General features: G+C 51.7%; 2 protein-coding genes across 2 annotated transcripts in view; one reads left to right on the plus strand and one right to left on the minus strand.

The window, feature by feature from the left end:
- Positions 1-24,693, minus strand: part of LOC119950988 (interferon-induced protein with tetratricopeptide repeats 5-like) — a 999,792-nt gene that overhangs the window by 534,460 nt on the left and 440,639 nt on the right. The window lies entirely within an intron of this gene.
- LOC119950967 (interferon-induced protein with tetratricopeptide repeats 1B-like) lies at positions 13,180-14,311 on the plus strand. Its single transcript, XM_038773997.1, has one exon. It carries the CDS (start codon positions 13,215-13,217, stop codon positions 14,211-14,213), a length of 999 nt encoding a protein of 332 aa, XP_038629925.1. The 5' UTR covers positions 13,180-13,214; the 3' UTR covers positions 14,214-14,311.

Here is a 24,693-nt window from a genome sequence, read left to right on the forward strand (position 1 = left end):
CAAAAAATCGGGAAGGCCATCGTGAACTCTCACCTTATTCACCCCCACCCGGGGGGCTAGGAGCGGCGCTCCGTAACTCTTGGCCGCCGGGCGGCGCGCCGAGAGTGACGCAACAGCGGCGCCTATGTGACGTCAGCCGTGCATGCGCAGGTTGGCCGGCTCCAACCCACGCATGCACGGCTGATGTCACGACGGCTGACAGTTCAAACCCGCGCATGCTCGGTTGCCGTCTTCCCCTCCGCTGCCCCGCAAGACGTGATGGCTTGATCTTGCGGGGCGGCGGAGGGGAAAGAGTGCGTCCCTTTGAGACGCCGGCCCGACGATCGGAGGGCACCGATCACGGGCCCGTCCCCTCCCGAGCACGGCCGTGGTGCTCCCTCCCCTCTCCGCCCCCACAAGCTTCAATCCAGCTTTTGGCACCATGTTCACGACGGCAGCGACCGGGTGTGGATGCCACCGTCGTGAACCGGTCGCGAACGGCAGGCCGCTCGGCCCATTCGGGCCGGAGAATCGGCGGTCACCGTGAAAAATGGCGAGCAGCGATTCTTCCGAGCCAGGGGTGGGAGAATTGCGGGGGGTGCCAGGGGGGGGCGTGTCGTGAGTCGCCCGGCCCTCCCACGATTCTCCCACCCGGCATGGGGAGCGGAGAATCGCGCCCATAGTGCTCATTGAGATGGGGTGAACATACACTGCACACTGCAAGGTGTGACTTATAACATAGAACATACAGTGTAGAAGGAGGCCATTCTGCACCAACCTACTTAAGCCCTTACTTCCTCCCTATCCCCGTAACCCAATAACCCCTCCTAACCTTTATTTTGGACACTAAGGGCAATTTAGCATGGCCAATCCACCTAACCTGCACGTCTTTGGACTGTGGGAGGAAACCGGAGCACCCGGAGGAAACCCACGCAGACACGGGGAGAACGTGCAGACTCCGCACAGACAGTGACCCAGCGTGGAATCGAACCTGGGACTCTGGCGCTGTGAAGCTACTCTGCTGCCCTACACTTGTAGCAGTGTTCACATAAGGTCCTATGGGACTGACATATTTTGCTGCTATGATGGTTAGAAGGGACAAATGTGAGACGGTGCAGTAAACTTTGTACAGGGGACTTGTTGATTTTTCTTGTTTTAATGAAAGTCACTCTGATTCCTTGTTCGTGGCCCTGACAATACCTCAAGCTCACCAGTCTGGGGCTGCAAGTGTCCTTGCTGACAATTTAATATTTCTGGTTTTGTGTTCCCTGCCCTTCTCACCGTGTGAAAATTATTTAGTATGTTTAGTTTTTGAATACAACCAGCTGGACTGGGTAACAAAGGATCAGGAACCCAGATCTTTGGTCTTAGCGAGGGGCGTGGTGGGGTGGGTATTCTGAAAGTGTCCACCCCCTTCACACTGATATCCCTGACCCTGGGATTGGGGATGGTGCCAGGGCTCAGGCAGGATGGGTAGGGTGTGCTACCCCAGCCCCATTCCAGTGACTGAGCAGCCTGACTAGAATTCCAGATGTTGGTGTTACCGACACCGGGATCAATTTATCCTTGAAAAGTCATTGAAGCATCTCCTCCTAGTGGATTCGTGGTGAGAAAATGGGGAATGTGGTAAAGAGGCAAAGGTGAGATTAATCAAACCAGTTGGGCTTGTTGATTGTTTCTGTGTTAATGTGCAGGTCCATGTTGTCAATAAGATCCAGGCAGATCCCAGGAGATCTGGGACATTAAAAATAACTCTTGTTTTGGCACCCCTTTCCCTGGAGTAAAACAATGATGGTTAAATTCAGTTTCGATTCTCATACTGAGGATATAAATAATCTGGAAATGAACGCACATCGAGCACTGTTCATCGACAACTCGCTGGTGGAGCGAAAGTTGAAGAAGGAATTTGGCTTTCGATCAGCGTTATGAGGTAAATTTCTTTGGCATTCCATGTGTTAGATGATGAGACATGTAGACTAGCAAACAAGGAGCTTATTTTCCGAAATACAATAGTAGAAATGACACGCGTGTTAAAACACGAGAGTGGGCTTATTTGTCACCGTGTGTCATACAGATATGTGTATACTGCCACACCGAGACGGGTGATTGTCAGAAGAAATTAGACACAAAAGGCAGATCTATTTATAATATTGTAGCTTTACTTTCCTGCAGATTTTACAGAAAATACAAAGATAAACTTCAATTCTAAAATCTCACAATGTGGAATCAAATATTTTATCAATAACCTCTGGCAGATATTATGGATCAAGGCTATCTGAAATTATTAACTAATGGAAAACTGTGGGCAGCTCATCTTGATAAACTGACTAAATCAGTCAGAATTGTAATTCCCAGCGCAACAGAGAATACATTGGACTGCAGGATTCAATTGACTATCTTGAATCTGAATTTGTCTCCTGAGTCACTCAGCTGGTCAGTAGATGCTGGTGTTGAAAACCTTCTGCAGTTCCTGTTCTTTAGAGTTACAAAGCCATTGTGCAGAATGGATGGGGCAAGTCCTGTCGCCATCTCAGATGGCTTCTGTCGTGTTAATCACCCTGGGGTAACACGGACTGCAACTAGATGCAGTAGTACTGAAATGTAAACTCCAAACTTTGAGGTTCGTTCAATACGCTTTATTGAACCTGTTAAACAGTGCACACAGTTCACTGTGGTTTTGACACTCAACTAATCTAAGCATGCTTACTGTAACTATCTAGACCAGACTAGCCCTGAGCCACGTGTAGAAGGTGCTAACTGATATATACACCCTGATTGTCACTACAGTTGCCACTATGGAAAGAGCTAGAGTGCTGATGCCTTGTGTGTTTCATAGTGGGAAACCACCCTCTCGTGTTCTGCCTGGTGATTGGTTGTGTTCTGTCCCGTGTGTTGGTTGGCTGTACTGGGTGTCTGTCACTTCCTGACTATATCACATTATGTGCCCGAGTGCATATTATGACAGCCACCTGCAAAGGGTCTTGGGAATTATGGCCAACCCATGACTCACACAGACTCAGAGCTTGTGTGTGGATTTGCAACCCAGATAGCTAGACGCGATCGGAACCCCCGCTCGTTTGCATTCTAATGGCCCATTTTCCAAGAACAAAAGAACTGTACTCAGGTAACCGATACAAATACAGACTAATCGGCGCCACTCCCCTTACTCAGGGAGCCCAAACAGCCAAGGTCAATGACCGCTAAGGACACGCCCAGCCATCAAGGCACCCGCCCCTTTTTTGGACAAAATCGAAGGCAGTGATCGAAACCTGTCGAATTATTGGGTCCAAGTTAAGGACCGCCCCAAAGAGCGTGAAATCCCAGAGGGTTAAGAAGAGACACAGCCATGTGCTCGGTCTCTCTTGGATCTGGCCTATGCCAACCCAAGTGCAGCATAACGGCCAGACATCACTACCAGACAGATGAGCCCAGCTCAAGCAGAGCCACTTCTTCCACCCAGGCACTCAGGATCCGGACAAAGGCTTTGTCCATCTGCATAGAGCCGGTTGCCCTGAAGTTAAGTATAGGTTATTGTAGTTGTTAGGTGTAGTTTAACTTGTAGTGTTTTGTGTTCCATGTCGAAGTAATCCTTGTGTGTAAATAAACCATCTTTGAACTTAAACTGACTAACTTGTTGTGTGGTTGTTTGATCGATATCCGGCAAAGACTTGTGGTGGTATAATTTGATACCTGGCGACTCTAAAGAACATCATTATTAGTTGGCAACATTATTGATGTTGAATTGGTAACATTATTGGCGACATCTGACGGGACTCTGTTTAGAAATGATTTTGTCACTCCGAGCGAAGCTAAAAACTTTGAAATCCAGTTGCGTGAAAGAGAAAGAACCACAAGTGCAAGCCCATATCAAACAAATCACCGAATTTCAGAAGTGTGTCCTAACCTGCATGCGTACTAACAGGGATGTAAGGTAAACTCGTTAGATTGTGTCAAAACTATCGAGGGAATTGTGAACCGGAAAAAGAGCTTGAAAAAAATCCGCAGTTCAAATCGCCGCCTTGTCCCCCTGTCCCAAATTAACGATAGGAAACAGAGATTAACGGTAGGAAACGAGAGATTAAAAGTAGAAGCAAGAGATATTAGAAGCAATGGCCACAAAAGCGATGGAACGTTTAATGAACCCACAGGAACCCGAGATCGCAGCGACCAACAGAACAAAGCAATGCCCCATATGGGAAGAAGAGTTGAGGAAGTATTTAAAGGGGAAAGGATGGCTGCTTTGGTCTGAGTTTTGTTCAAATGAAGAGTCAGGTCCAGGAAGCACAGGACAAACTTGGTGGGACAACCTAACCGAGGTGCATAAGAAAAATGCAGCGAAAGTGCGAAAGCCGATGGCAATAGTGTCCTGTTTGGCACAGTTGCGAGGCACAGAGGAGGTCGTGAGGACGCTCTGCAGGCAGCTGGTTGAGAAAGAAGAGAAGAATGAGGGAAATAATAGTGAAAGCGAAAAGATTATTGAGCAACTCTGGGATCAGTTGGCCGTTAAAGATAAAGAGATGGCTGATGTCAAACCGGCACACCAATCTTGCAGAGTTCACCTGAGCAGCATTCAGATCCAGTGCGATAAAGCCTACCAAGATACACAGCGCGCAGTTTTGATACGAGAAGAGACAGAACAGAAGGTAGCACAGTTAACGAGACAATGCGCAGATTTAAAGGCAGCTTTACGAGTGCCCCAAAGCTCCACTACAGAACAAAGAGAGAGCACAGTAGACCACATGAAATGTAGACAACAAATAGAGACGTTGCAGTCAATGCTTTCAGTGCAAAACGGATTTAGAGATACCTTTGGACAAAATTTAGATGAGGAAGGTGCCTCCATTGGCAACAACTAAATGAAACCGCCCAGAGATATGTGGAGGACACAGAAAATCACAATAAAGCCCCCCACGCCCCGAAAAGGAAAGCACCCACACCACCGACTGCACAGGCAGCACCCACCACCATGAATCCGGTCACCACACAGCGCAAGGCATCGGATCGGGAGGAGCCTGATTGCGTTTACACCATTCTCCATCATCCAATTGACAGATGCCTGCGCTAAAATTGATCCATTCGAACCCACCGGAGACCCACATAATTGCTTTGAGAGTGTACGCCAGCAAAAGGTTATGTACAGTCTAGACAAAAGGGAGGAAGTTAAACTTGTGGTAATGAGCCTTGACCAGTCCATCAGCTCAGCTTTGCCAGAACCCCAGAATGTAGGAGGAGGAACCCTACAGGAGATGAAAACGGCCATTTTAGATGCTATCGAGTACATCAAGGGAGACCCCGAAGAAGGTTTGAACTGTTGTTGGCAAAAGAAGGGAGAGCTACCGACCGCATTTGCAGGTCACCTTTGGATCTATTTTAAAGCAGTATTTGGGGATATGAACCACGCACACTTGATGTACCATCAATTGAACGCGAGACGAGTTGCTGGACAAAAGTATGGCTTTAATCAGCTAGATGTTAGCCCTGCGGTCGATTACAGTATAAGGATGACCGCCGGGAGTACAGGGTATTTATACCCCGCCCTGGAGGCGGGGTTAACTCAGCCTCTCGACCAATCGGGGAGCCGTCACATGACTGGTCTCAACCAACCGGTCGAGAGGCACATGACCGACCAGGGCCAACGGTAAGCCGATGTTCTGCACCAATGGCAGGCAGCTATGCTAATCATACCATCACATTCACCCGTTGCGGAGAAAGAAGCCGGGGGGGGGGGGGGGGGGGTGTCAACGAGAGCTGGGGGGGGGGGGGGGGGGGAGAACTGGAGAACTGGTGGTATGAGTAGTAAGGAAAGAAGGAAAAAAACAAAAATGTATCCTTGGCTTCCCACTGGCCCAGACATTTAGCAACAGTACATAGTGTCCATACAAGGTCCATGGTGGTGTTGAAAGTTAAATGGACTCGATCAGCCTTTTCGTTGCCCGTGACGTCCTGGCAGACCGCCACAGTGGAGTTGGTGACGCTGGTTCAGCCGATGGTGGTGGTTCAGCTGATGTCCTGGACTCCGGGAGCGATGGTCCTTGAACTGTCTCCGTAACCCGGGCTGGTGGGGAAGACGCCATGGATGGGGGAGGGATGGCCTGGGTGGGGCTCTGGGGGAAAAGGGACAGGTGGGGGTCTGTGGTGAAGCGGGGGGAGGCCGCAAGCCGGCGGGTGCCAGGTCCCGGAGGGAGACCGTGTCCTGCCGACCGTTGGGGTACTCCACGTACGCATACTGCGGGTTAGCATGGAGTAACTGGACTTGTTCCACCAACGGGTCGGACTTGTGCACCCGCACATGCTTCCGGAGCAAGATGGGTCTGGGGGCGGCCAGCCACGTCGGGAGAGGGGATCCGGAGGACGACTTCCTGGGGAAAACAAGAAGACGTTCATGAGGTGTCTGATTAGTTGTGGTACAGAGGAGGGAGCGGATAGAATGTAGGGCACGCGGATAACCCCTTGCCATCGGGAAATAGGGAGATCTCTGGACCGGAGGGCCAGTAGGATGGTCTTCCAGATGGTACCATTCTCCCGCTCGACCTGTCCGTTACCCCGGGGGTTATAGCTGGTCATCCTGCTAGAGGCAATGCCCCTGCTGAGCAGGAATTGACGCAGCTCGTCGCTCATAAAGGAGGACCCTCGATCGCTGTGTATGTACGCGGGGTAGCCGAACAGGGAGAAGATGGAGAGGAAGGCCTTAATGACGGTTGATGTGGTCATGTCGGGGACAGGGAATGGCGAAGGGGAAGCGGGAGTATTCATCGATCACCGTCAGGTAGTAAATGTTGCGGTTGCTACAGGGAAGGGGCCCCTTGATGTCAATGCTGAGACGTTCGAAGGGGCGGGATGCTTTGATCAGATGCGTGCGCTCGGGGCGGTAAAAATGCGGTTTGCACTTTGCGCAGATGTGGCAGTCACGGGTTACTGTCCTGACTTCCACGATGGAGTATGGCAGGTTGCGGGTCTTTATGAAATGATAGAAAGGGGTCACCCCTGGATGGCAGAGGTCCGCGTGGAGGGAGCGGAGGCGGTCTATCTGCGCGCTGGGCAAGGTACCGCGGGACAGGGCATCAGGAGGCTCATTGAGCTTCCCAGGACGCTACAAGATATCGTAGTTGTACGTGGACAACTCGATCCGCCACCGCAAGATCTTGTTGTTCTTAATCTTGCCCCTCTGTGCATTATCGAACATGAAGGCCACTGACCGTTGGTCTGTGAGGACGGTAAACTTCCTGCCGGCCAAATAGTGCCTCCAATGTCGCACAGCTTCGACTATGGCCTGGGCTTCCTTTTCCACTGAGGCGTGGCGGAGTTCGGAAGCCTGGAGGGTTCTGGAGAAGAAGGCCACGGGTCTGCCCGCTTGGTTCAGGGTGGCCGCCAGAGCTACTTCTGATGCGTCGCTCTCGATCTGGAAGGGGAGGGACTCGTCAATGGCGCGCATCGTGGCCTTTGCGATGTCCGCTTTGATGCGACTAAAGGCCTGGCAGGGCTCTGACGATGGCGGGAAGGTCGTAGTTTGAATGAGGGGACGGGCCTTGTCGTCGTAATTGGGAACCCATTGGGCGCAGTAAGCGAAGAAACCCAGGCAGCTTTTAAGGGGTTTGAGGGTATTGGGGAGAGGGAGTTCCATCAGGGGGCGCATGCGTTCGGGGTCGGGGCCTATCACTCCGTTACGCACTACGTAGCCGAGGATGGCTAGACGGTCGGTGCTAAACACGCACTTATCCTTATTGTAAGTTAGGTTAAGGAGTTTTGCGGTTTGGAGGAATTTTCGTAGGTTGATGTCATGGTCCTGCTGGTCGTGGCCGCAGATAGTGACATTATTGAGGTACGGGAAGGTAGCCCGTAATCCGTACTTGTCGACCATTCGGTCCATCTCCCATTGGAAGACCGAGACCGCATTTGTGACACCAAATGGAACCTTGGGAAGTGGTAGAGGCGGCCATCTGCCTCAAACGCGGTGTACTTGCGGTCACTCGCGCGGATGGGGAGCTGGTGATAAGCGGACTTGAGGACCACCATGGAGAAGACTTTGTATTTCGCAATCTCGTTTACCATGGCGGAAATACGGGGGAGAGGATACGCATCCAGCTGCGTAAACCTGTTGATGATCTGGCTGTAGTCGATGACCATCCGGTTGTTCTCCCCAGTCCGGACCACCAGCACTTGGGCTCGCCAGGGACTGTTGCTGGCCTCAATGACCCCTTCCTTCCCCGGTCGCTGCGCAGCACAGCAGCGACCGATTTGGCCTGGCAGACCGACGAAAAATGGCCCTTCTTCCTGCAGCTCTTACAAAGGGCGGAGCGGGCCGGGCAGCACGCGCGAGGGTGTTTGGCAAGCCCACAGAAATAGCAGCGGGGCCCCGCGGAGTTGTTGGGGCGTCCCGCTGTGCAGGCCTGAGGGGGGGTCGGGAGCGGCGGATGGAGGCGGGGAAGCGTGCCAGGAGGCCCAGGGCGCTGCTGCACAGCTGGGGACATAGGTGCGGGCATTTAAGTCGACGACCTCCAGGGAGGTGGAGAGAGTTCGTGCCTCAGTCAGGCTGAGGTCGTCTTTTTCCAGCATCCGCTGGCGGATAACGGCAGACTGCATCCCAGCCACGTAAGCATCTCTGATCAAAAGTTCCATGTGCTCAGTGGCTGAAACTTGGAGGCAGGCGCAATTCCTCCCCAGGACAGCGAGGGCCCGGTAAAAATCGTCTAAGGACTCACCGGGGAACTGTTGTCTGGTAGCCAGCAGATGTCGGGCGAACACTCGGTTTACCGGCTTAAGAAACTGTCCTTTTAGCTTATCCATGGCCACGTTGTATTCCTTTTCTTCCCCTATCATCGCATAGGCCGCCATGCCCATGCTGGAATGGAGAATATGAAGCTTCTGTGCCATGGTGGGGGGGCTGCTTGCGGTCGCCAGGTAGCTATCGAAACACGCCAGCCAATGCTTGAAGATTTCCGGTGCGTTCGGAGTTTGCGGGCTGATGCGGAGACATTCGGGCTTGATCCGGAGCTCCATCTTCAAATTCCAAGCTGATTAAATTGATGTACCATCAATTGAACGCGAGACGAGTTGCTGAACAAAAGTATGGCTTCAATCAGCTAGATGTTAGCCCTGCGGTCGATTACAGTATAAGGACGACCGCCGGGAGTACTGGGTATTTATACCTCACCCTGGAGGCAGGGTTAACTCAGCCTCTTGACCAATTGGGGAGCCGTCACATGACTGGTCTCAACCAACCTGTCGAGAGGCACATGACCGACCAGGGCCAATGGTAAGCTGGTGTTCTGCACCAATGGCAGGCAGCTATGCTAATCATAAGAACATAAGAACATAAGAAATAGGAGCAGGAGTAGGCCATCTGGCCCCTCGAGCCTGCTCCGCCATTCAATTAGATCATGGCTGATCTTTTGTGGACTCAGCTCCACTTTCCGGCCCGAACACCATAACCGTTAATCCCTTTATTCTTCAAAAAACTATCTATCTTTACCTTAAAAACATGTAATGAAGGAGCCTCAACTGCTTCACTGGGCAAGGAATTCCATAGATTCACAACCCTTTGGGTGAAGACGTTCCTCCTAAACTCAGTTCTAAATCTACTTCCCCTTATTTTGAGGCTATGCCCCCTAGTTCTGCTGTCACCCGCCAGTGGAAACAACCTGCCCGCATCTATCCTATCTATTCCCTTCATAATTTTAAATGTTTCTATAAGATCCCCCCTCATCCTTCTAAATTCCAACGAGTACAGTCCCAGTTACTCAACCTCTCCTCATAATCCAACCCCTTCAGCTCTGGGATTAACCTAGTGAATCTCCTCTGCACACCCTCCAGCGCCAGTACGTCGTTTCTCAAGTAAGGAGACCAAAACTCAACACAATACTCCAGGTGTGGCCGCACTAACACCTTATACAATTGCAACATAACCTCCCTAGTCTTAAACTCCATCCCTCTAGCAATGATGGACAAAATTCCATTTGCCTTCTTAATCACCTGTTGCACTTGTAAACCAACCTTCTGTGACTCATGCACTAGCACACCCAAGTCTCTCTGAACAGCGGCATGCTTTAATATTTTATCGTTTAAATAATAATCCCATTTGCTGTTATTCCTACCAAAATGGATAACCTCACATTTGTCAACATTGTATTCCATCTGCCAGACCCGAGCCCATTCACTTAACCTATCCAAATCCCTCTGCAGACTTCCAGTATCCTCTGAACTTTTCGCTTTACCACTCATCTTAGTGTCATCTGCAAACTTGGACACATTGCCCTTGGTCCCCAACTCCAAATCATCAATGTAAATTGTGAACAATTGTGGGCCCAACACGGATCCCTGAGGGACACCACTAGCCACTGACTGCCAACCAGAGAAACACCCATTTATCCCAACTCTTTGCTTTCTATTAATTAACCAATCCTCTATCCATGCTACTACTTTACCCTTAATGCCATGCATCTTTATCTTATGCAGCAACCTTTTGTGTGGCACCTTGTCAAAGGCTTTCTGGATCATACCACCACAACACTTAGATAACAACAACACAAACTAAATGGGCCCTGCACTTTAGTCTCCCACACCAGTGAAGCAGGTCAAAAAACTTGTGTGAATTGCAACCCCGCAGACTCCATACACAATGAAGTTTGGATTTTAAAGCATCTCTCCAGAGCTTGGGACTAATCCCTACACAGGAAGGCAGATCAGGAACAGGTAGAAACAAACATGCACCCAGTCAGGACTAACCAGGACCCAGCACGGATAAATGAGGGTAGACATGAAGAACAGCGCCCCAGAGCACAGGCATCACAAAGTTGCTATAATTGTGGACACATGGGACATTACTCCCGCGAATGGCGACAAAACCCCCCGAACCAACAGCGCCACCAACAACCAGGTCCCCCACCGAGGAACAATGTTAGGCCCATACATAATGTTAGCACCAGTTCAGATAATTCAGCAATCAACACCACAGATGTTTGGACTCCCCAACTTGTGTCTGCGACACACTCTGGGACAAATCAGGCAGACCAGTAGTCACAGGCACATTCCAGGGACATCCAGTCGAATTTCTTTGGGACACACGAGGGTCCTGCACCACTTTAAACTCCTCCCACAATGTTCCAGCGTGACAAATGGCCCACCACAGACACCATCACCCTAAGTGGATTTACCAGACACGTACAGCAGAGATACATCACAGCCCCCATAGATATTCAGTTAGAAACCATAAGCACCAGACAGCCCATTGTTTTAGTCGTCTTGTCCCAAACAGCCGAGCACATTGTAGGAATCGATTTTATGAGCTCCCATAACCTTTCCTTTGATCCCGTGAATAGATGTGTGGAAAATTGCCAAAACAGTGAGAGCCCCCGCTACGCTCACAGTAGGGGACTATGAACATAGGATTTGCTCAGTAGGAGACTATTGGTTTGATCCGCAAACAATTAGTACAGACCAGACAATTAGAGAGGTCCTCAGAAAACATAAAGCTTCTTTCGCCCAACACAAGCACGATTGTGGGAAGATCCCAGGAATGGTCACAATTTCAGGTCTGCGATCCTATGCCACAGAAGCAATATGGTTTCCCACAGTAAGCCGAGGGTGAGATTTCAATAATCATCAATTACTTATTAGGTCAAAGAGTAATTCGGCCGGTAGCCTCAACAAATAATACCCCAATCTGGCCCGTGAACAAACCCGATAGTTCTTGGCGACTGACAATCGACTACCAAGAACTTAACACGGTCACCCCTTTAACAGCCCCCACCGTTGCTATGGGTCCCGAGACAATGCTCAAGCAGGGAGTACAGGCAAAGTACTTCACAGTGCTGGACATTAGCAATGACTTTTGGTCCACCCCGCGAGACAAAACCTGTCAGTATAAGTTTGCGTTCACATTTCAAGGGCAGCAGTATACGTGGACATGCCTCCCGCAAGGATTCCACAACTCCCCCTCCATTTTCCACCGTCAATTGGCCAACGGACTTTCCAAATTTACCCGCCCCAAATGCCTCATACAGTATGTCAGGGGTGTCAAACTCAAATACACCGTGGGCCAAAATTTAAAAATCGGGACAAGTCGAGGGCCGGACTGGTTCAATGTTTTTTTGCAAAACTTATTGAAATGAACTTATTGAACCTGGAACTAATAAAGCTTAGGTTATTGCCTATAAAAACAACATTAAATATTAAATAAATAAAAAAAATTAGTTGCACTTATTTCTTATTGCTTTATCTGGAGCTTTTCCAGAGTAATTTCTAATGAAAACATTTTTCCACAGGCCAACACTTTGTGATTCCCACTATACCTGAATAAACTCGGCATCAGCCATATCATACGCCATAGGCGCTTCAATTGCTGGGGCCAGCTTTAATAGTAATTAGATATTATTAGGGCAGCACGGTGGCCTAGTGGTTAGCACAACCGCCTCACGGCGCTGAAGTCCCAGGTTCGATCCCGGCTCTGGGTCACTGTCCGTGTTGAGTTTGCACGTTCTCCCCGTGTCTTCGTGGGTTTCGCCCCCACAACCCAAAAATGTGCAGAGTGGGTGGATTGGCCACGCTAAATTTCCCCTTAATTGGAAAAAATAATTGGCTAATCTAAATTTTTTAAAAAAGTAATTAGATATTATCTCGCGGGCCAAAGATAATTCCACCGCGGGCCGGATTTGGCCCGCGGGCCTTGAGTTTGACATATATGCAGTATGTAGATGACTTACTCCTACAGACGGACATATTTAGTATTGTTAAATATCCTTAATCTGTCACCAAGTGTGATAGTGTTAGAATTAATTCCAAGAATTAAAATTGCTAAATATTCAAGGTATGATTTTTGAAAAAGTAGGTTGTGAAAGATATTTTTCTCTTGAAGTATCAAACACGAATTTGTTGAAAGTGAAGCTCAATCAGCTTCAACGCCACTTCACGTGGATTCCACATAAAGAAAACATTGATCTGGACAGGATGAAGCAAATATTGCAAGATTCAGTGCAGCTTGATGAGAAATATCAAGCCAGCTCTTACAAACTATTTGCAAGAAAACTGTGAGGATTTGAACTGCGATTCAAAACTTAAAGGAAGCTGAAAAGATTCTGAGGGAGAATCATGAAGATGAATTTGATAAAAGAATCATTGTCACCTATGGAAACTATGCCTGGGTATATTTTCAAATGGGAAAACTGACAGAGGCCCAGTCCTCCCTCGACACACTGGGGAGGATCTGTCAACAATTTCCTGGTGCCTCTGGGTACACAGCAATGATACCTGAAGTATACGGGGAGAAGGGTTGGTCACTGCTGAGTTCTGCAGCTAAATACCATAAAGAGGCAATGGAATGTTTTCAAAGGACCCTGGAAGAAGATACGGATAACGTTGAATGGAACTTTGGCTTTGCAACTGCCCTGATGCGTCTGGAAGAGTATTCTGGGAAGCCAGAGAATGGGAAATTCAGTGAATTAGTGATACAGTTGAAACGTGTTCTGGAGCTTGACCCAGGTCACACTGTAGCCATGGTGCTGCTGGCTCTAAAACTGCAAGACCTCAATCAAAATGAGGAAGCACTCAGATTAGTTGAACAAGCATTGCAGAAGTCCCCTGATCAACTATACATGATACGCTATGTAGCAAAATTTTACAGAAGAGCTGGAGAAGTGGAAAAAGCTTTGGAGCTTTTGGAGAAAGGATTGAAAATTATCCCAAACTCTGCCTTCTTCCATCATCAAATAGGTCTGTGTTACAAAATAAAACTAATCCCGCTGATCAAATCTGACAGCAAAAGCAGTCGCAATCTTAAACTTCAACGAAAAGTTACATTGATTAATCAATGCAAGCACCATTTTGATGAAGCATTCAGGCTCAAGCCATCATTTATCATGGCAAAACTAGCATTAGCAGAAATCTGCACAATAGATAAAGACCGTGACAAAGCAGAAGCCAGCTACAAAAATTTATTGAATTTGGAATATATTACCTTGGAAATTAAGCAAGAAATATATCTTGAGGCTGGGAAATTTGAATTTCGTCACAAAAAATCTGAATTAAATGCCAGCAAATGTTATCTGGAAGGATTTAAAATCAAACATGCTTCAAAGGCACGAGAAAGGTGTCGCTACTACTTGGAGAAGACAGGTAAGAATCGGCTTTGCGAGAACCGAAGAGATATCCAGGCTTTTTGCATTCGTGGGATCATCCATATGGTGGATGGGCAGGAATGCTTTGAAAAGGTTTTGGAGATTGAACTTAGCAACGAAGAATAGTTATGCGCTCTCCCTGAATCAAGCTTTTCCATCTGGGATAACAATGAAATTCCGAGTGAACAGATTTGAAAGATATTCTCTGATATCTCAAGATGTTTGGTGGGGAATAATCGGGGCAGCACGGTGGCATGGTGGTTAGCATCAATGCTTCACAGCTCCAGGGTCCCAGGTTCGATTCCCGGCTGGGTCACTGTCTGTGTGGAGTCTGCACGTCCTCCCCGTGTGTGCGTGGGTTTCCTCCGGGTGCTCCGGTTTCCTCCCACAGTCCAAAGATGTGCGGGTTAGGTGGATTGGCCAGGCTAAATTGCCCATAGTGTCCTAAAAAATAAGGTTAATGGGGGTTGTTGGGTTACTGGTATAGGGTCGATACGTGAGTTTTAGTAGGGTGATCATTGCTCGGCACAACATCGAGGGCCGAAGGGCCTGTTCTGTGCTGTACTGTTCTAATTCTAATTCTAATTTCATTTCTTTTCTGTCGCAATTTCATTCCAAATAGCATATATTATTTCCTTTTCCTTTGACCTATTCCGGTGTGTTGAAAGAAACAAAGAAGATGATTTTGGGATCAGGGATTTATTCAGACAATTTGGAGAGAGCACAATGATTGCTATGAATTTTAGGAACTGATTCTATAATAATAAACATTACATGGGCCCGATTTTAACGCCAGATATATTTTGTTGGGTGTGTAATGAGAGCATTTGGAAACTCAGCCTTTTGCTGCAGAAATCAAATTTAAAAAAGATTAAAAACAGAGTTTCAAGGCCAGCATGGTAGCACAGTGGTTAGCACTGTTACTTCACAGCGCCAGGGTCCCAGTTTCCATTCCCAGCCTGGGTCACTGTCTGTGTGGAGACTGCACCTTCTCTCCCTGACTGCGTAGGTTTCCTACAATCACTGCAGACTCTTCAGATAAATCAACCTTGATTCTGTTGCTGTGAGGATTTGCTGACAGACGATCGGACTCCCGTCCAGAGCGTTCATTCAGATCTCAGCCTCTGTCACTGGGAGTCTCGATGTCCTGTAACTTGTCAGTTTCACCAACTCTCCATCAAACCATCCGAGTCCACCCATAGACCCGTGTAGCCACCAAACCTGGGACGAAGGAAGAGGATTATGGCTGGCTTGCGGCGGCTGCAGACGCAGGTGGAGGAGTCCTCCTGCATCCAGGAGCTGGGAGTGGTGTCGGTCATGCGTGCCACCCAGGCCAAAACCGCACAGGTGGCGTCCGCGTTGGTGGCAATGGGCGCGACAGTGTCAGACGTGAGGAGCAGAATGCGAGGCCTGGGGCTTTCTGTGCAGGTGGCGCCCGTGGCCCAGGACTTGGTTTCCCTCTCACAGGAAGCCATGAGCCAGAGCCAGCGGCAGATGGCAGAGGCACTCAACGTCGTGGCCCAGTCTCAGCAGGCCATGGCTCAGTCTCAGCAGGCCATGGCTCAGTCCCAGCAGGCCATGGCGCAGTCCCAGCAGGCCATGGCGCAGTCCCAGCAGGCAATGGCGCAGTCTCTACAGGCCGTGGCCCAGTCTCAGCAGGCTATGGCTCAGTCTCAGCAGGCCATGGCTCAGTCTCAGCAGGCCATGGCTCAGTCCCAGCAGGCCATGGCGCAGTCCCAGCAGGCCATGGCGCAGTCTCAGCAGGCAATGGCCCAGTCTCTACAGGCCGTGGCCCAGTCTCAGCAGGCCGTGGCCCAGTCTCAACAGGCAATGGCCCAGTCCCAGCAGGCCATGGCCCAGTCCCAGCAGGCAATGGCCCAGTTTCAGCAGGCTATGGCGCTGTCCCAGCATTAAATGGCCCAGTCTCAGCAGGCAATGGCTCAGTCTCAGCAGGCAGTAGCCCAGTCTCAGCAGGCCATGGCGCAGTCCCAGCAGGCAATGGCCCAGTCCCAGCAGGCCATGGCCCAGTCCCGGCAGGCAATGGCTCAGTCTCAGCAGGCAGTAGTCCAGTCTCAGCAGGCCATGGCGCAGTCCCAGCAGGCAATGGCCCAGTCCCAGCAGGCCATGGCCCAGTCCCGGCAGGCAATGGCTCAGTCTCAGCAGGCAGTAGTCCAGTCTCAGCAGGCCATGGCGCAGTCCCAGCAGGCAATGGCCCAGTCCCAGCAGGCCATGGCCCAGTCCCGGCAGGCAATGGCCCAGTCTCAGCAGGCCATGGCGCAGTCCCAGCAGGCCGTGGCCCAGTCCCAGCAGGCCATGGCTGAGGGCATTGGCGCCATTGCCCAGGTGCTGGCCGCCGTTGCACGATCACAGACAGGGATGGGCAACTCCCTGAGCTCCATGGCTGCAAACCCGCAGACCGTTGTCGATGCCATCATGGGCTTCCAGGACTGGCAGCGCCAGGTTCAGGGGGGGGGGGCGTCGGATGGCCGGTCGGTCCACACCCCCGACCCATGAAGAGGCCCGGGGGCCATCGGGCACCCGGAGGGAGGAGGAGGTGCTGGGGTCTGTCCCCGGTACCCCTGTAGGGGAGATTCCGGAACACCGCGGCACCTCAGACTTCCCCCCCTTCCGTTCCAGGTGCATCTGGTGGGCAGCGGGTAGGACAGGCTGGCAGCTCGCCATCCCAGTCACCCGAGCCGCAGCCTGGCCCACCTAGGCCACCCCAGGAAACAGCCGCCTGAGGGATCCCGAGTCAGAGGGCAGGAATCACAGGAGTCCACCTCCAGTTCTGCTGTACCGTCTGGGGAACCACCCAGGCATAGTCAAAGGGCCCAGGAGGCCGAATAAATAGGCACTGAGTAAGTTGGCATGGGTGAAGGGCACAGACGAGCTTTCGGGGCTAGGGCACGTGTATGGACAGTTTGTAATTAAAATCACTTTCACACCTACAGAAGCTGCCCAGCTGGTAATGGTGGGCAGCCACCCGCCCATGTCCAGCCCGTCTGCCCTGACCATTGCCCCCATCTCCCTCATCTGAGGAGGTCTGCGCCTCTTCCTCCTGCTCCTCCTCTCCCCCATCCTCTGCCTGTGGCACATCGCCCTTTGCTGGGCGATGTTGTGCAGGGCACAGCACACCACAATGATGTGGCCAACCCTATCTGGCGGGTACTGGAGGCCCCCCCCAGAGATGTCCTGGCACCTGAAACGCATCTTCAGCAGCCCAAAGCCCCTCTCCATCACACCCCTTGTCGCTGCATGGGCATCATTGTAGCGATTATCCGCGTCACTCTGTGGCTTCCGTATAGGCGTCATCAGCCGCCACCGCAACGGGTAACCCCTGTCGCCCAGCAACCAGCCCCTCAGCCGGGGGTGGCGTCCCTCAAACATGCCGGGGATGTAAGACCACGCAACACGTATGAGTCGTGAACACTGCCCGGGTACCGGGCTCAGAAATGCAGGATCATCATGAGGTGGTCGCAGACCACCTGGGTGTTCATGGAATACGTCCCCTTCCTATTGGTGAACATAGCCCTGTTGTCTGCAGGTGGCCGCAAGGCAACGTGCATCACATCGATCGCCCCCTGGACCATGGGAAAACCGGCCACGGCAGAGAAGCCCACTGCCCGGGCTACCTGGCCTGCCCGGCCCACAGGGAACCGAATGTAGCGGTCCGCAATTACATAAAGGGCGTCTGTCACTGCCCGGATGCACCGGTGCACCGATGTCTGCGAGATGCCGGACAGGTCCCCACTCGAATGACCCCATGGCATAAATGTTCAGGGCCACAGTAACCTTGACGGGGAGAGGGTGTCCTCCCCCAGTGCCACGTGGTGCCAGGTGTGCCAGCAGGTGGCAGATGTGAGCCACGGTTTCACGGCTCATCCGGAGTCTCCTCCTGAATTCCCGGTCCGTGACGTCTTGGCACGACGAACAGGGCCGGTACACATGGGGCCTCCTCGGTCATCTCCGTCGCTGTGGCGCCATGACGTCCTCCACCCTCTCCCTGTGCTCCTCCTCTTCGTGCTCCCCCTCCTCCTCCTCGTCCTGTCGGGCGGGGGGCCCTCCAACCTGGGCGCCTGCCCCTCTGCAGCTGCCTGCGCCGCCTCTCTGTCACGCTCCTCCTCCTCCAGGGCAACATGTAGAATAGCGGCTGCTGCCACGGTCTCCAACATCGCTGGCTGATCAGAAAACATGACGGCCTACGGGGAGGGCACACCGACGTGCCATCATTACCCGTACGCCCCCGCCCGCCCGGGCAGCCAGGTGCATGGGCTGCATGGGCACGACTGTGGGAGGATTGCACCTGGCCCGGCGGACAACCTCCCATCCCCCCCCCCTCCAGCACTCCCCCCCCCCCCCCACTCACACTCCCCCCCGCTTTCACTCGCACTCTCTCCCGCTCTCCGACTCTCCCCCCCCTTCCAGGCACTCTCCCTCCAACTCTCCCCGGCACTCCCCCCCATCCCGGCACTCACCCCCCCCTCCTCGGCACTCTCCACCCCTCCCACTCGCACTCTCCCCTCCCCGTGGCACTCTTTCCACCCCCACCCCCCCGCCAGGCACGCTCCACCCCTCCCCGGCACTCTCCCCCCCCTCCCCGGCACTCTCCCCCATACCCGGCACTCTCCCCCACCTCCCCGGCACTCTCCCCCCCCTCCCCGGCACAGTCCCCCCCTCCCCAGCACTCTCCCCCACACCTCGGCACTCTCCCCCACACCCCGGCACAGTCCCCCCCTCCCCAGCACTCTCCCCCACACCCCGGCACTCTCCCCCAAACCCCGGCAGTCTTCCCCCATCCCCAGCACTCTCCCACACTCCCCGGCACTCTCTTCCCCCATCCCCGGCACTCGCTCTCTCCCTCCCTCCCCGGCACTCTCCCTCCCCCTCCCCGGCACTCGCACTCTCCCCCAACCTCCCTGGTACTATCCCCCCTCCCCGGCATTCTCCCCCCCTCCCCGGCACTCTCCCTCCCCCTCCCCGGCACTCGCACTCTCCCCCAACCTCCCTGGTACTATCCCCCCTCCCCGGCACTCTCCCCCACTCCCCGGCACTCGCACTCTCCCCCAACCTCCCTGGCACTATCCCCCCTCCCAGGCACTCTCCCCCCTCCCCGGCACTCTCCACCCCCTCCCACTCGCACTCTCCCCCCCCATGCGGCACTCTCCCCCCCCCCCCCCCCCCCGCCGCCCGGCACTCTCCCCCCCCCCCCCCGCTCCCCGGCACTTGTACTCTCCCCCCCCCCTCCTCAGCACTGTCCCCCTCACCCGGCACTCACCCCCCCTCCCCGGCACTCTCCCCCCTCCCGGCACTCTCCCCCCCCTCCCTGGCACTCTTCCCCCCTCCCCGGCACTCTCCCCCCTCCCCGGCACTCTCCCCCCCTCCCCGGCACTCTTCCCCCCTCCCTCCGCGGCATCGTACTCTCCCCCCCTCCTCAGCACTGTCCCCCTTCACCCGACACTCATCCCCCTCCCCGGCACTCTCCCCCATACCCGGCACTCTCCCCCCCCTCCCCGGCACTGTCCCCCATACCCGGCACCCTCCCCCACACCCCGGCACTCTCCCCCCCTCTCCAGCACTCCCCCCCACACCCCGGCACTCTCCCCCACACTCCGGCACTCTCCCCACCCCTCCCCAGCACTCTCCCCCCCTCCCCGGCACTCTCCCCCCCTCCCCGGCACTCTCCCCCCCTCTTCAGCCTCTCCCCCACACCCCGGCACTCCCCCCACACCCCGGCACTCTCCCCCCCTCACCAGCACTCTCCCCCCCTCCCCGGCACACTCCCCCACACCCCGGCACTCTCCCCCCCTCACCAGCACTCCCCCACACCCCGGCACTCTCCCCCCCTCCCCGGCACTCTCCCCCACACCCCGGCACTCTCCCCCCCTCACCAGCACTCTCCCCCCCCTCCCCGGCACTCTCCCCCCCCTCCGCGGAACTCATACTCACGCCCCCTCCTCGGCACTGTCCCCCTTCACCCGGCACTCACCCCCCCCTCCAAGGGACTCTCCACCCCATCCCACTTGCACTCTCCCCCACACCCAGGCACAGTCCCCCCCTCCCCAGCACTCTCCCCCCCTCCCCGGCACTCTCCCCCCCTCCCCGGCACTCTCCCCCATACCCCGGCACTCTACCCCCCTCCCCGGCACTCTCCCCCACCTCCCCGGCACTCCCCCCCCCCCCCCCCCCCCGCCCGGCACTCTCCCCCCCCTCCCCGGCAGTCTCCCCCCCCTTGGGTTACGGGTATAGGGTGGATACATGGGTTTGAGTAGGGTGATCATTGCTCGGCACAACATCGAGGGCCGAAGGGCCTGTTCTGTGCTGTACTGTTCTATGTTCTATGTTCGATGTTCTATAAATTGATTGATATGGTGCTGTACCATTGCTAAATATCCACACTGCATCATCTAGTGTTAACCATAAAGGCCAGGGTTAGAATTCATTCCAAGAGTCAAATGTGAAACATGGACAAGTTAGAGCTTCAGACAAGGTGCGTTATGAATTTTTGTTTTCTCTTGCAGTAACGCACAGGATGATTTGTTGAAAGCGAAGCTTGATTGGCTTCAATGTCACTTCACGTGGGTTCCACAGAGAGAAAACTCTGATCTGAATGATTTGAAGCAAAGATTACAAGATTCAATAGATTTTGGAATGAAATATAAAGCCAGGTCTTACAACTATCTTGCTTTTGTAAACTGTCTGCAAGGAAACTGTGAGGGGGCGATTCAAAACTTAAAAGAAGCTGAAAAGTTTCTGAGGGAGAATCATAAAGATGAATTTGACAAAAGAATCATCGTCACCTATGGAAACTATGCTTGGGTATATTATCACATGGGACAACTGACAGAGGCTCAGTCCTACCTCGACAAACTGGAGAGGATCTGTCAACAATTTCCTGAAGCCTCTCGATACTCAGCACTGATACCTGAGGTATACGGGGAGAAGGGTTGGTCTCTGTTGAATTGTAATAGTCAAGATTATGAAGATGCAATGGAATGTTTCAAAAAGGCTCTGGTGGAAGAGCCAGATAATACAGACTGGAATGTTGGATATGCAACTGTTCTGTCCCGTCTGGAGCAGTTCTCTGGTACAGCACAGAATCAAGGGCCCAGTGAATCAGTGAGGCAGTGGAGACGTGTGCTGGAGCTTGATCCAGATGACTCTGTAGCCATGGTACTGCTGGCTCAAAAACTGAAGTTCCCTCAGAATGGTGGAATGGAATTAGTTGAAAAAGCATTGCAGAAGTCCCCTGATCTTCCATATGTGCTTCGCTATGCAGCAAAATTTTACAGAGAGGCCGGAGATGTGGAAAAAGCTATGGAGCTGTTGAAGAGAGGATTGGAAATTACCCCACACGCTAACTTCCTGCACCATCAACTGGGCCGGTGTTACAGAGTCAAATTTGATCAACTAACAAAGTTTCCAGACCAAGGTCCTCGCAATGCTGCTCTCCAACAGAAAGCTCAATTGATGAAACTCTGCAAGTATCATTTTCAAAAGGCAATAGAGAATCGACAATATAAATCTGTTCATCTCCATCTGGATTTGGCAGATACTTATTCATTAAATGGAGAACATCGCAAAGCGAAGGAGGTCTACAGCCACTTACTGACATTGGAAGATATACGTCCAGAAAATAAACAGGCAGTATGTTTACAGGCTGGGTTATTTGAACTAAATCACATGAAATCAGAATCAAATGCCATCACCCATTTTCTGGAAGGAATCAAAGTCAATTATGATTCAATACAACAGAAAAGATGTCGAGAAAACTTGGAGACGATAGCAAGAAGATGGCGTCGCAGTAATCCTAGAGAAAGCAAGGCTCTTGGTGTTTTTGGCTTCCTGCACCAGCTGGATGGTGAGAGATGTGAAGCTATTAAATACTTTGAAAAGGCCTTGGAGTCCGATCCTGACAATGAAGAATATCTCAGTGCTCTTTGTGAATTACGCCTTTCCATCAAGGCCGACAATGACATTCCCAACTAAAACTAAACACATTTTGAAAAGTATATTGATGCTCGCGGATCTATAAACAGGTTTAATCGGCTACATTTTAGTTACACTCTATTTTCACCTTCTTTGAAATTAGCATTTTATTCATTGTGTGTTTAATTTTCAAACAATAATTGTTTTGTAATTATTCTAAACCCCTGCATTTTATTCAGGAATGCTATCCATACTAATAAGCGAACCAAATAGCATTTTTTCCATGTCCTTGGAGTGTTTACTGAGTGTGAAAAAGAACAAAATAAGAAAAGATTAGGGCAATTGGAGACAATTCACAATAATTCTTGTTTAAACATGTTTAAAACAATAATCAGCTGAACATGGGTCTGATTGTAACTCCAGATGGGTTTTGGGTGGGTGCTGAGGGGATTTGGAAACTCACTGGTTTCTGCAGATTCTGGCTCTGAGTTCAGGACAGAGTTGGCAGCGCAGTCGGTGCCCGATGATATCACTGGAACCTAGTCTCTGTATGTTAATGAGGTCCCGCCCATTTTGGGTGAGCTGTTTAACCTAGTTTCACCAAGTGGGTAGATTTAAAATCACCTCCTTTAAATTCTAATTTAACCTAAATAACTGGGAGATGGATGTAATCTGGTGTCCAAATGCAGATTAACAAGATATTTTGTTTGGATCTTCATCTGTTTCATGATATTAATAGTAAAACATTATAACAGCTGTTACAATAACCTTCAGTGTACTCTGAGTGTGTAGTTTATGGCGTTTTTTAATAATGATGGTGTAATAACAATATCCAATCCAGCCACAGAGGGTATAATAAATCCATTCTGCCACCCCATCTTTCACTTGCTGCCTCTTCACAGAAACGTTCCCCATTGGGTGAAAGGCTTTCCATCTGTGACAGAGGAGAAAGGGCCAACAATCACTGCAGACTCTTCAGATAAATCAACAGCTTGATTCTGTTGCTGTGAGGATTTGCTGGCAGGCGATCGGACTCCCATCCAGAGCGTTCATTCAGATCTCAGCCTCTGTCACTGGGAGTCTCGCTGTCCTGTAACTTGTCAGCTTCACCAACTCTTCATCAAACCATCTGACTCCCTCATTGGCCAATGCAGAGCAGCCTGGACAATACCCAGGAAAGACCATTTCTACAGACTGTACCATCTCACTGAGGGGGAAAGCAGTATTTGGGGGAAGGCTAAAGGATATAAAAATGGTTTAAAAGAATAAAACTTAATGGCGGCAGATACTGATTTTCTTACAATGATTTCAATTTCAATTGTAATTGTCTTGATTTAATTTGAATGTTCAAATAACCAATAAAATTAAACTGTGGCTAAGAGTTTGTTTGTGTTGATATGAGTGAACTTCTTGTAGCCAGAGGACATCATGAAACTAAAACTGTAATTTATGATCACTTGTGAACATGTTTAAAAACAACATTCCATTCTGTTAAACACTGAGCAACTTCAGCACAAACTACCAAGTTTTATGGTGACTGTCACACTCTCAACTAAATGGAAACACTGTAAATCGATGAAAAATAAGAGGATATGAGGAGGTTCAAAATAGTTCAAACGTTATAATTAAAGACACAGGACACGATTCAACCAAAATATTTCTTGGGTGAGTTTGGCGGGATGTTTCCCACCTGATTTTTGGGTGAGATCCACACCGGTATTCACCTACTCTTCACTCACTTTTTGGAGCTTTGGGGAGTTTCTTCCTGGGCCACAATTAGAAATGTTATCATCACTGAGGAGCTGAACTTGTCGGCCAGATCGGCTCTTCAGAGATCGGGCTGCCATTTTGAAAGTGTGCCCCAAACTCTCAGTGAGCTTGAGGGACCCCCACACCCCATACCCACGGGTAATGCCATCCCTCGCACACATGTACATTACTCCCGCCCCCCTCAGGTGAGGCCATCCCGCTATGGGGTCGCTGAGGGCACCCCCTTTACAGGCCTCCTGACCAAACCCTTTCGGGCACCATCCCTTTCAGGACTCCTCCCTTCACACCCCCAACCTTTATTAGGTCTTTTCATACCCATCCTTCACCCACCCCCCCCCCCCCCCCCCCCCCGCCCCCCCACCCTTCATACATCATCTCAGCCCCCTTTTCATGGGTATGGCCCCCCCTCAGACTCCAAATTGCCCAGCCGAGGTGAGTATCTCTGGATTGGTGGAGGCTGTTGGAGACAGCTGTGACGGAAAGTCAGTGTCATCACCAGACTGGTGCCCCGGGGTGTCTCTGGGTGCAGGTCGAGGGCACAGACAGGGCCGTGACACTGACTTTCCGTCACAGCTGTCTCCAGCAGCCTCCACCAATCCAGAGATACTCACCTCAGCTGGGCAATTTAGGGAAGAGGATCCCGGGACTCCATCTTTTGTGCACCACACACGTTCAGCGGTACAGCAGATGAAGGTAGAAACCCCCGCGGGGGCGAATGTTCAAAGGGCACCCTGACCTCAGGGACTAGCTGCCGTCTGGACAGGTTCCGGACTTCTGGAAACAGCTGTCCTATCTATTGTGGAGATGCAGTCTCAGAGCCAGGGACTATATGACGGAGTGTTAGCAACCATCCAGCACCTGTCGGTGAAGTTGGAGGAGTTAACCGCCTGCAGGGCCAACCATGCCCGCC

The sequence above is a fragment of the Scyliorhinus canicula genome, chromosome 16 (genome assembly GCF_902713615.1).
Source record: "Scyliorhinus canicula chromosome 16, sScyCan1.1, whole genome shotgun sequence".
In the NCBI taxonomy this organism is placed as follows: Eukaryota; Metazoa; Chordata; class Chondrichthyes; order Carcharhiniformes; family Scyliorhinidae; genus Scyliorhinus; species Scyliorhinus canicula.

Bases quoted from the DNA above. Each gene is read 5' to 3' on its own strand.
- LOC119950967 (XM_038773997.1), top strand. From the start codon at position 13,215: ATGATACCTGAAGTATACGGGGAGAAGGGTTGGTCACTGCTGAGTTCT.